Source organism: Pteropus vampyrus, unplaced genomic scaffold (genome assembly GCF_000151845.1).
Source record: "Pteropus vampyrus isolate Shadow unplaced genomic scaffold, Pvam_2.0 Scaffold310, whole genome shotgun sequence".
Classification (NCBI taxonomy): Eukaryota; Metazoa; Chordata; class Mammalia; order Chiroptera; family Pteropodidae; genus Pteropus; species Pteropus vampyrus.
Genome location: NW_011889091.1, coordinates 2,011,227 through 2,023,623, shown reverse-complemented (window position 1 = coordinate 2,023,623; position 12,397 = coordinate 2,011,227). Strand labels below are relative to the sequence as shown.

Genomic DNA, 12,397 nt, shown 5'->3' with positions numbered 1-12,397 from the left:
TACTTAATTTGGGAAACTTATTTAATTTCTCTATCAAATAAGGATACTTCACAATTTTGTAATGAAGACTGAATCAACTAACATGATAAAATAGTTTTTTTACTTTTTAAAGACATAGTCCCTACAGTATATTTCTTCAGTTTCCTATATATCCTCATAGGCCAAACAGATATTATTGATCTTTGCTTTTTTGAGTTTGCTATTAAAAATATAGATTTGCTGAATAATAGTGATAATGGTAGTAACAATTTAAACTTGTATACTTACTGTATGCCAGACTCTGAGCTAAGAATTTATATATACTATTTCATGTACCTTTAATAACAACCCTAAAATATAGATACTGTTATAATTTATATTTTACACCTGGGAAATCTGATGCCTAGAAAATTAAATAACTTGCCTCAAGTATGTGATGAGTTGGGATTTGAACCCCAAAAATGTGCCTCTACTCTCCTAAGCACTTTGAGATCCCAACATCTCAAACAAGCTTCAGTCAGAACAGTTGAGACCAAGTCATTCCATCTATGGTGCTCACATTCTTAAATGTCTAAAAAGAGCTCGCTCTTGCCTCTTTTCTAATGTACTATTAATCACATCATTCTTTATGCTCTTCTCAGAGCCTTCTTTCTGATATCAGTGATTCCGATGTACTTCAGTAGGGGCATCGGCCCTGCTCCCTTCATATTGCTGTAAAGCGTCTAGTGCAGTGTTCAGTAGGTATTTCACAAATACGGGCTCCTTCTGCTCTGTAGCTCATTTCCCAAGTGTTGGAGCTAATACTTGATACCAACCATAGGAGTTAGGCTGCTTGCTAGAACAGATTAGAAGTCTCTGTAAAGTAAAACTTTCTATGTTCCTTCCTTTATAAATTGAGCAATAACTAATTCATATTTTCAGGATATGTAATTTTGATATTGCCTTGAAGTTTATTGTGATTTGGCCTATATGCCATACATACACTAACTTGATTCAAATGATTATATGAGGTACAACTTTAGATATGAAAATGTCCACTCTCTATCTTCCCAAACTGTTGTATTTTTTTATGACACAAATCACCTTCTGACATCGTATGTTTATGTATTTCTTTTCTATACCTTCACTAGTATATAAGCTATAGTAGAGAGGGAATTCATGTTCTGTTCCCTGTTGTACCTTTAGTGCCTAAAACAATATATAACAGATGCTCAACAAATATTTCTACTATGTATGCATGAGTGAAATGTTTGTGCAAATTATGGAAAACTTACATTTAAATATTATTTTTCTTTATAGCTTGGATTAGAAGAACAAGAAAGACTCCACCTACTATGGAGGTAAGAATATACAAGGACAATACTCAAATAGCGTGTGTTTATAATATTTGTTTCTCAATTTGTACTCAGAGATACATGAAACCTTAGAATAGATATGATGCATCTTCCAAAGTGTTCATTTTACTCCACAGAAACTAATTTAAAACATTTTTATAATAAAATAAATGAACAAATTATAGAATATAACAAAATTCGTATAAATTTTTAAATGAAATAATAAAAAAATGAAATAAAACAATTTTTAGAAAGTTTGGACTTATAGCAAGACATTTCTCCAGGCCCCGTTCCAATATGGATGCTTTGGTGGAAAAGTATGAGAAACACTGAATATCTTGGTCCTATCTGAATCATACTCTGCTTGCTTATTTGCCCTTATTTTATTTTAAAACAATAAGATAAGGTGTTCTAAAATTATTTTACAGTTTAAGAAATAAGGGTATTTCATAATAAGAAAGTTTCTAAATTTGTTATTATACTGCCTATTCCTTTTTTTTCTACTATTTAGGACTTTCCTTCTCTTTTCTCTCCCCAATTTCCACCCTACTACATACCCTTATCACAACACAAATGAGCTCCAACACTCAGGCCCCATTTGTTGAGAGGCGAGGTACTCCAGGGCAGAACTCATGATGATTCATTCCTCCTGTACTGACCCCATCAATATTTCTCTGGCCGAGATCTGAGTAAGCACATCTCTAAGCCCTTTCTAGTTTTGTATGATGCTTCTACCTTGGCCCTGTCTTATTCTTCTCAGACTCTTCTTTCCAATATCATTGAACCTTGGAATAAAAGGGAAAAAAGTCAATGCTAACCAAGATTCAGATGTATCACCAGTGGTTTACAGTGGTAGGATGGATGGAGGAACCCTTCTGATTCTCCTCTAGGTTATAGTAAGAGCTACTATTCTTAGAGGAAAAGGTGTTTCTTCTATCCTCAGAACTTTGAAAGCCTTCTTCCATAGAAACATTGATATGCAAAGTGATTAGATGGAAGCAACTGCAATAATCAGTCCTAAGGCACCACCCTGTAAATTTTAAGTAATCCCAGCAATCAGAACTGTGACACCAAGTCATTCCATGGTGTTCACATTCTCGAATATCTAAAAAGGAGCCCTCTCTTGCCTCTTTTCTAATTTACTATTAATTACATCGTTCTTATGCTCTTCTGTACCCTCCCCAACACACACACACACACACACACACTCTCTCTCTCTCTCTCTCCCCCCATCCCCCTCCCTCCCTTCCTCCCTCCCTCCCTCCTTCCTTTCCTCCCTCTCTCTCTCTCTCTCTCTCTTTCCCTCCCTCCTGACCCTTTCCGTTGTGTTTCAGGAATTTCTGTTTCTTTGTCAGCAAATTATCCTTCACCTTTTAATGTTGTCTTAGGAACTTTCTCTACCACATAGCCACAACTGATATCTGCTTGTGTCTGAAATATTGTGAGTCTCTTCTCTTCTTGAAGAGAATTGTGCTCATTTTCCCACAACCCATGAAAGAAAGTAGGTTCAACTGCTCCTACCTTCCCCCAGTCCCTTCCAAAATATTCTTCCATTTCGTGTGCCCTGGGGAGTGTAGTGCCTTTGCAACTCAAGTATATTTCTTTCTATTTGTTCATCATAATTATCTTTGCCAACCTCCAGGCCACTCCCCAACACTGATGGCAGAGATTAGAACCTGAATTACAGACTTCTCCCTTCAAAGGCTTCCAAGGTCTTAGCTTTCAGTTCTTTGACTTTGTCTACTCTAGTATCCCTGCCTCAAGTTAATGCACATTTCCGTAGTCATACCTTAGTTCTTATAATCAGCAAACACTGTTCTACTAAAACTTGTAAACTCTTCAATCTCAGATTCTAGATTTGTCATATTAAGGGAGAAAAAACCTATTTAATGTAATATAAGATATTACAGAAAACCACAAGAATTAAATGTATAGCTTAATGAGTTATTATAAGGTAAATTCTACCCAGGTCAAGAAATAGAACTTTGCCATCTACTCCAGAATCATGTGCCCCATCACAATACAACCCTCTCTTCCCACAAAAGCAACCCTGAACTTGACTTTTATAGTAACCATTTCCTCACATTTTTAAAAATAATTTAACACCCAAAAATAAGTTATAGTTTAGACTTGTCCATTTTGTAAAATCTTTATATTTGTTTTAAGTCTTCTTCAATCTCTATGTCCATCCTCTATTTTTTATTTCCTTATAAACCTCAGCCCATTTGACCTGTAGAGTTTGCCATAGCCTAGATTTTGCTGATTTTATGTTCATGTAGTTTAGCATGTTACACTGTCTTTCTTCCAAATTGACAGCTGGATACAGAAGCTGTACACCCATGTTTGATGTTTTTGTCGAGAATATAGAGATGTTTGGCAAGACCATAGAGAGTATAATATCTGATGGTTCCTCTTTTTGTGATCTTTGCAGTTGTTTATGCTTAATGTTTGTGTCAATTTATTGGAAACAACTAATTGTTGCATATCTGTTAAAACTAGTTAGTTTTCACAATGCTACCAATCATTTGAGTTCTATACTCTTCATGAACTCCTACCACCAAATAGACTTCCAGCCACATTACTTACTATACACTGTGGCTAAAGGTTAGCCAATGGCATTTATAACACCATTTACAATCTCATCAGAAAACATAAAATACCCTGGTCAAACTTAAGCAAAATATAATATATGTAAGACATATACTCTTATAACTACAGAAATTAATGAGAGAAATTAAAGAGGACTTAATGAGGAAAAATATGTTTGTGGATTGGAATATTCAGTATTGCTAAGATATTAATTCTCCCAAATTGATCCTTGGCAGTAAATCTTACACTTTGATCATGCATCAGAGTCACTGGGAAGGCTTGTTAAAATACAGATTTCATGGCCCTATCCCAGAGTATAAGAATTAGGTCCAGGGTAAGATCTGAATATTTGCATTTATAACAAGTTCCTTGGTGATGCTGATGCTGCTGAGAGAGCCCACACTTTGTGCCCCACTGATCTATAAAGTCAAACAAATAAAAACCCAAATGAAATCCCATCAAATGGTTTTGGTAGATATCAGCGTGCTGATTCTAAAATTTATATGAAAATGCAAATGACCTAGAATAGCTTAAAGCAATAATGAAAAAGGAAACAAAAATTAGAGGACCTACACTGCCTGGCTTTAAGAGTATAGTAATCAATTACAAAATAATCGTGAGATGTAAAATACAGCATAGGGAATACAGTCAATAATATTGTAATAATTATGTACAGCGCCAGGTGGGTACTAGACTAACCCAGGGGGATCACTTTGTAAATTATATAAATGTCTAACCACTATTCTGTATACCTGAAACCAATATAATATAATGTTGAATGCCAACTATAATTGAAAATAAAAATAAGTTTTAAAAATGTATAAAAAAGACTATAATAATTATGACAGTGTGGTACTGGCATAAAGATATATAAATAAATTAATGGAAAAGATAGAGAGTCCAGAAATAGACAATATTTAGCCAGTTGATTTTTGACAATAGCACCAAAGGAACACAATTAGGAGTGGAAAGTCTTTTCATCAAATGATGCTAAAGTAAATTAATATCCATATGGAAAAAAAATGAATCTTGATTCCTGTCTCATATAACACACAAATACTAATTCAAAATGGATTATAGACTAAACATAAAGACTAAAATTATAATGCTTCTAGAAAAAAATATAGTGGAATACATTTACAACTTTGGGGTAAACAGGAGACTGAAAGCACTAGCCATAAAGAAGAAATATTGATAAATTGAACTTAATCAAAATTAAAAACTAATGTTCATCAAAATAGAACATTAGGGAAGCAACAGACTGCAGGAAAATAGAGTACATGTATCTGACAAAGGGCTCGTATTCAAACTTTATAAAGAACACCTCAACTTAATGATTTCAAAAAAAAGACAAAGCAAATAAAAATTGGCCAAAAATTTTTTAACAGGCACTTCATAAGTTATAAGAATGGCCACTAAGCATATGAAAAGATACTCAACATCACTATTCATCATGGAAGTCACAGTTAGATACCACTAGACATCTACTAAAATGGCTAAAATTTAGAAGATTGACAATAGCCATAACTAGAGCAACCATAATTTTCATACAGTACTGGTTGGTGTGAAAATGATGTACACATGTTCAAAAACTGGCAGTTTGTTATAAAATCAAGCACACACCTATGTGACCCAAGAATTTCTCTTCAAGGCTACCTTGAAGGCAGAAAGAATCAATTTTTAGGTACACATCTTGGGAAGTTCTGGCCAAAAGAAGATCTAATTCCTTGGCATACCATGCAAGGCCTCCTGGTTTATGACCAACCCTATTTTCTAGCTTTCCTTCTTATACTTGTTATACTCACCTTACTCTTCAAGGAACTCCTTGTTGTTTCTCAGGTTTAATGTCTTCTCCCTCTCCCATCAGCTGGCACACTTTTGCTCATGCTTAATTCCATTAAAAGACCCTTTAAAATCTTTGATGCTTTCTTCAACTTTTTTTTAAAACTTCTTAACTCAAAGAGTTAATCAATCACTCCTTTCTTGATATAACTGCACTGCCTTGTGCACCTGTATAACCTTTGAGTTCAGTATTATAATTATTTGTTTTATTTGCCCATCTTTCTGAGTATATTGTTGGCTATATAGCACAGAGATTATGTCTTTTTCATTTGCATGTCATAAGCACCTAACTCAGAGCCTGATTCATTATTTGTTAGGCTTTTATTGACAGCTTGAAAATCTCAATGCCATGTAAGTATATTACATGATTTTGTGACAGAGTTTGAATTTCCAATAAGCAACTATTAAAATAACCCTGTAAAACTGAACATATGTCAAAGTTGAACGTTGCCTGTACTTTTTTCATAGAAATTTATAATTTACTGAAGGTTGCCAATATAGTTCAGCATCTGTTCATCAGTGCATACAAGTTGAATTAACATTTCACAAAATTAATGAGGTAGACTTTTCCTAGTCCTGACTCTATTCCACTAGAAACCACATATAGCAAATGTTTTGAAATATTGCTTCTCCTTTCATATAGACAAAACAGTAAGAAATAGATTGTTTTCTATTTGAAATAGTGAATAAATGTATTGCTATGACAAAACATATGACTCAGCAATAGGTTTATAGCTGGTAGAAGAAAGCTACAGCCCTAGAGCTCACCTACTTCATTTTTAATACATATTCTCCATGAAAGAGGAAGAGGAAATTCTAGAAACCAGTAAAGAATAGAGTTGAAGATGGTGATGCCGTAGTTAAGGAAAGGTTCGAACAGCTAAGTAGAATTGTAGTTCCCAGTACTTGTTTACTTGACAGTGTTCTCAGATCTGGGCTGGAGGCTCCAAAGACTCATTTTTGTCCATGTCCAACGTGCTTTGGCTCTAAAAAATATCACAGTGACTAAAACAAATGTGAATTGGAAGTAGTTGCCAAAATTCCAGTATGTTAACTTACAGTAAGAAATTAAATTGGCACAGGAAAAAACAGTAGGTTACCTGGTGAGTATGGTTTAGGATAAAGGGAGTTAAGTAAAATAAATGTTTAATTGCATCAGGCCTAAAATTGACAGTTGTGTTTATCTCAAAATAAAGATAATCTGACCCATAGGAATGGAAATATATAAACAAAATTGGCCACAATTCCTAATATTTATCTTTATCCTACCAACAGCCTTATGATTTGGATAGAAAATATTGCCACCTGCTGGTTAAGGTTTTTGCCCCCATGGACAGTGTTTATATGGATTGCTAGCATTTGTCTCTATGATTCTCTTTTCTTTGCTTCCTCATTCTGATTGAAATATTATTCCTTTTGCTATTACAACAGTTATTTTATGGTCAAAAGTTGCTGGCCCTGAAGCTATTCTTTTATTTTACTCTTTTCATCCTCTGCTCTGGCCTATAATGTGTTGATCCTGCAGTTTAACATTGAGAGGAATCTTATTTCTGAATTCTTGAGGCCCAATTGACTGTTGTCTTCAAGTAACTGACATTTATTGAGTGAGTTCTCTTTGCCCAGTATTATTAGTTTCATTTTATAGGTTACAGAATTGAAATGTCTTAAAATTGACTTTTTGCATATGTAATCTTACTGTCCTATTGACTTAAATTGCAAAGATAAAGTGTATATGCTTGTCGAAAAATATCCTTGCCCCAAACCTCACAATATCATTTATGGGAATATATTAGAAAGGGATAAGAAAATGATGGCATGTTAGTACACTGGGTTATAACATGAATGAACTAGAGCTCATGTATCAACATGGATAAATCTTAGAAACATGATATTGAGTGAAAATAGCAAGTTGCAAATGATTTCATTCAATATGCCATGTATATAAAGTTTGAAAGCAGGGAAAGAATAATGGACTTTCAAGTAAAGTTAGTGAGTTAAACACATGAGTTATTTTCTCTTTAAGCCTAGTAAGAATGATAGTAAAGGGATTTATTTTAAAAAGCATAAACCTACATGGTCAAGGAAAATTGAAGAGGCAAAACAGCAACAATGCTGTGGAAGCTGGAAAACAGATGAACAAGTGGTAAAAGATTTAGCAAAACTGAGAAGAATGACTCCTAATCTGGCAGAGGAGAAAGCCCAGAAGCTACCCAATTTAAACCACAAAACCCTAGATTACTTGGTAATTGGCAGTGCCAGGAAACTCTGAAAGTGGAGTTGAGGCTTATGCTAAAAACAATAACCTGGTTGAAAAATCTGTTTAAGAAGCAATTAGATGCTAACCAATAAATTAGAAGAAATAATAGAGTTGAAAAAAACATCATTTTTCAACTATCATTGTAATAATTGATTCAGAGAAAAATCATTAGTGGATACTAAAACCATTGGGTTAAGTTTTGTTGGGGAATGGGATATTTATATGGTCTCAAAATATCTTCCTACGGGTTACTTATTAATTATAGTGAGGAAAAGGTACCTTTATAGTGGACAAATCTAGAAGATACCACCTTAACCAGGTTGTCAAATGTTATACCAAGTTGAATAGGCTCAGCATCATGTATGCCTCCTTGTATGATGCACTGAGAGTAAGACATCATTTATGCAGTACTTCTTAAAATGCACAATCTTAATCTAATCATGAGGAAACAACCAGAAAACCTAAATTGAGACACATTTCGTAAAACACCAGACTGGTTATGTCAGTGTCATGAGCAGCAAAGAAAAATTCATCAACATGACAACTAAATGTAACACTTGATCCTGGATTGGGAGAAAAACTTAACTGTGTAGGACACGAGGTCTGAACATGAACCACGTATTAAAGAATAGCATTCTGTTGATGTTAAACTTCTGGAAGAAAAAGAAAAGGATGCTGTTAACTTCCCTATATGAATGTCTGAAAACCAGTCAACTTCTCTACCTATTTGAAAACTGGAACTTTATTCATGGGAAAGAGAAAACAGTACAGTCTGTTTTCTAGACAAATTTGAGGTAAGAAGTACCTTCTGAAAATAAAGGGATTAAATAAACATATACATACTGAACATATCAAGTGAAGTTGAATTATAGATAAGTACGTGGAAAATAAACAGAATTCACTTATTATCTCTAGGAAAAACAAAACTTGGGTAGGAAAGGGAAAAATAATCCTTATATAGCACTCACTTGTTGATAATGTTTACTAGTAGTAATATAAATATCAAATATTGATCTACTATATTGAAAGTGTTGTCACAAGAAGGAAGAAGTAAATCTTCATTTTTAATAATGAAAAATTAATAAACAATGCTTAAAACTGAAAAATAAAGAAATAATAATATAAGAATATTATTTAGATATTATGGAGGGGTTAGTCTTTTTTATAGCTGTCTGGTTTGTGGCTCCCTGGTTTGGCCTGTACTATAATCATAAATATTAGCTAAAAGAATATAAAATAGTTTCTTCTGAGGAAAGGGAAATATTTTTCATAAAAATACTTTTAGAACAATATGGCCCTACAAACTCTGTGAATATATAATTTGATTTAAAGAAAAGAATTTTTAAGAACACATACACGATGCTGTAGATGAGAGATAGGCAAGTTTTTCTTTAAAGCACCAGTTAGTGAATATTTCCCGATTATGAGACAGAATCTCTGTTGCAGCTGTGTAACTCTACCATTGTAGTGTGAAAGTTATAGACAATATGTAAACAAGCAAGTGTGGCTGTATCTAATAATACTTTATTTAAAAACAGATGGCAGGTGGATCCTAGTTTGCTAACCTCTGCTGTTGATTAGTGGTTTTCAAATTAGAATACCTGTACCACTCGGTATACAGAGACTTTCTATGGGATATACAGGTATGGATAGCTTTAAAGAATTCCATATTCTCTCTTTCTATATGTAGTCTTTCCTGAAAATGATCTGCACGAGAACTCCCTTCTGGTCTGCCAGTTCTGCGTTCTGACTTCTTTGGTAATCATCTGTCTCCCACTTTTCAAAAGAAAAGCTTATCCCTTGTCCATACTAAATCTTACTATGGTGCATTGCCTTGGGGTTTAAAACTCTCCAAGGTAGCAAACGAAAAGACTGTTGGGAAGAGAGTCTCTCCTAAGGGGGAGTCCCTTGAGAGATAAGCAGAGAAAGCTTTAATAAAAATTATTGAAGGGACAGCACATTCTTTCATTCAGGCAACAAACTCATGGCAAACCTCCATACCTTATAACTTCTTTTTCTAGCTAGCTAGCTGACTGTTTATCTATATTAAAATTAAAATTCACAAGTGAGAAAGTTGTCATGGGGACACATAATAACACATTTATTTTAATTTTAAAATTAAGTTAGACTTTTTCTGACAGAGGGTAAGTCAGATTTGGCTGATTGAGTTTGACAATGAGGACTGGCTTTGCCAATTAAGTTATATGGTTATATTTTCCATAAATTGAATAAGCTAAACTGAAGCTCTAAGGCTTTGACAAAACATATTTAAAGCATGTATACAATAAACTGAAAAATACATCATTTACCATTATTTAAGTGTCAACTTAAATGTGCACGGTGGTACATAGTTTTCAAAAGTCTTAGGAAAGAAGTGTGCAAAAAATTTTAGAAAATCACTGCTACTGTTGTTTATGGACAAAGATGTAGTGAAAGTATAAAAACATGCATGAAAATGATAAACAAGAAATTTAGAGTAATTATTACCTCTAGGGAAGGAGAATGTGAAAGGGAGAGGTCACAGAGTATTTTATTGGTCATATCTGTAGTGTTTTGGTGATATCTGGAGTGGTTTATTTCTTAAGTCGGATGGTGAGCACATTGGTGTATCTTATTAGTAATATTTGTAATGTTTTATTTCTTAAGTTGCATGGTGGGTCATATTTTTAGTGTTTTAGTCATGTCTGTAGTACTGTATTTCTTAAGTTGGACGGTGGGCATAAGGGTGTATATTACATTATTTGCTATATTTGTTTATATTCATGAAATATTTTATTTAAAAAATACAATGCAACCTTGTAAGAGAATATGTTGCATCTCTGATGGAAAAATAAGATATTCAAAATAAACTAAAAAATGAAATGCTTGGAATTCTAAAATACCAAAGGCACTTAAAGAATTATTAGAGCAATATGCATAAGAAACAATCATCATGGTGTCTCAGTTTTTGGAATTCTCTTTAAAACTGCAATGCTTATATAGTTTTATTATTCATTCAGTTACTTATTAAGTACCTGGTATATGCTTAATAGCTAACATAATTTCTTTGTAAATTTCTGTTGTACCTACCAACCTTTCTAGATATCATAACTCTTTTAAATTATGTATACATTCTATTTTTAGTATAACTTTTTTCCCTCTGTGAAACCAAATTAGTTTGATTCTTTAAGGTTGCAAGGAAAAAACATTCACATATTGCCTTAAGAAATTAGATCTTATTGCAGGTTTATACAGAAGCATTATATCTTAAGTAGTATAGTCATTCTGGGATCTTTGGTTTCTAAGACTGGAAGGATATATCCTGAGCTTGATCAACGTCTCATTTTTCATTTGCCTAACATCATTTCTACTTCCCCAAAGGAGAAGATGTGGTTGAATGGGTTTACTACCATTCCTAATAAAGGTCCCTGTTGGCCAGATTTTTATGCCTGTCATTTGACCTCCCTCATGCCTAACCCATTTGTGCCTGCCTTTGACCAGGCAAAGAAGCAGGCTTATCCTCATTTAGGAGTGCCCAAGGCCCTGCAGTTTATACCTGCTGTGTAATTATTAGGTGCTTCATGACTCTGGCTTAGCCTATACTATGACCTTACTTGAGTTTTGCCTTTTTTTTATTAAAAAATTAATTAAAAAATAATTTTTAAAAAATAAAAATAATAAATTACCCTAAGTCCTATGGCTGGCTGCACAACTCTTTAACAAATTAATTTTCCAATGCATACATTGGTACATAACTGTAATTTTGGCATACTTATTATTTTGTTATCTGGTTGTGTATTCTTAACTATCATAATGAATAAAAACAAGCACTTGAAACAACAGCATAACACTTAGAGATGCCTTTTTTATGTACTTTCTTTGATCTTAACCTCTAGCTTTGTAAAAATGAAGAAAATATAAAATTTCCCATGCTTCTCTAGAAAAAACGTGGTAAGAAATGAAAGTGAACCATTTCAGTGTTTTGAGCTCCTCAGGGTCTGTACTCTTAAACACAAGCTAGTATGCTTCTCTGACTATAGGTATATATTAATTGTGCAAGAAATTTTCATGCTAGCCTGTGTTGTAAATCTTTTTGGTTTTCAAAGCATTGGTCTTGGGTGGGTCTTACTAGGAAGCAGTATGTCAAATTTCAAGCATCTCATCTTTCTGAGTCTAAAAGGATTGCTTCTTATATACTTTTGTACAAAGCCTAAGTCTGAGGTTGAACTTAGTTTATTCTTAACATATATTTTCTTCTATTTTGACCATTATCTTACTTTTAAGGAGCAGAATATAAAAGATTTTTTTAAGTTGTATATAAATAAAATGCCATTATTCTTTATTTTTAGATATACTTGTGCTCAGGTTCTTCTGAGTTTCATTATAACTCACTAGGTGCATTTTTAAAAGTATACAT

General features: G+C 33.4%; 1 protein-coding gene across 1 annotated transcript in view; it reads left to right on the top strand.

The window, feature by feature from the left end:
• Positions 1 to 12,397, top strand: part of NDUFAF2 (NADH:ubiquinone oxidoreductase complex assembly factor 2) — a 125,717-nt gene that overhangs the window by 88,261 nt on the left and 25,059 nt on the right. Inside the window, exon 3 of the mRNA XM_011377358.2 lies at positions 1,279 to 1,319. Within this exon, the coding sequence (XP_011375660.1) occupies positions 1,279 to 1,319 (41 nt within the window). The remainder of the gene's footprint in view (positions 1 to 1,278; positions 1,320 to 12,397) is intronic.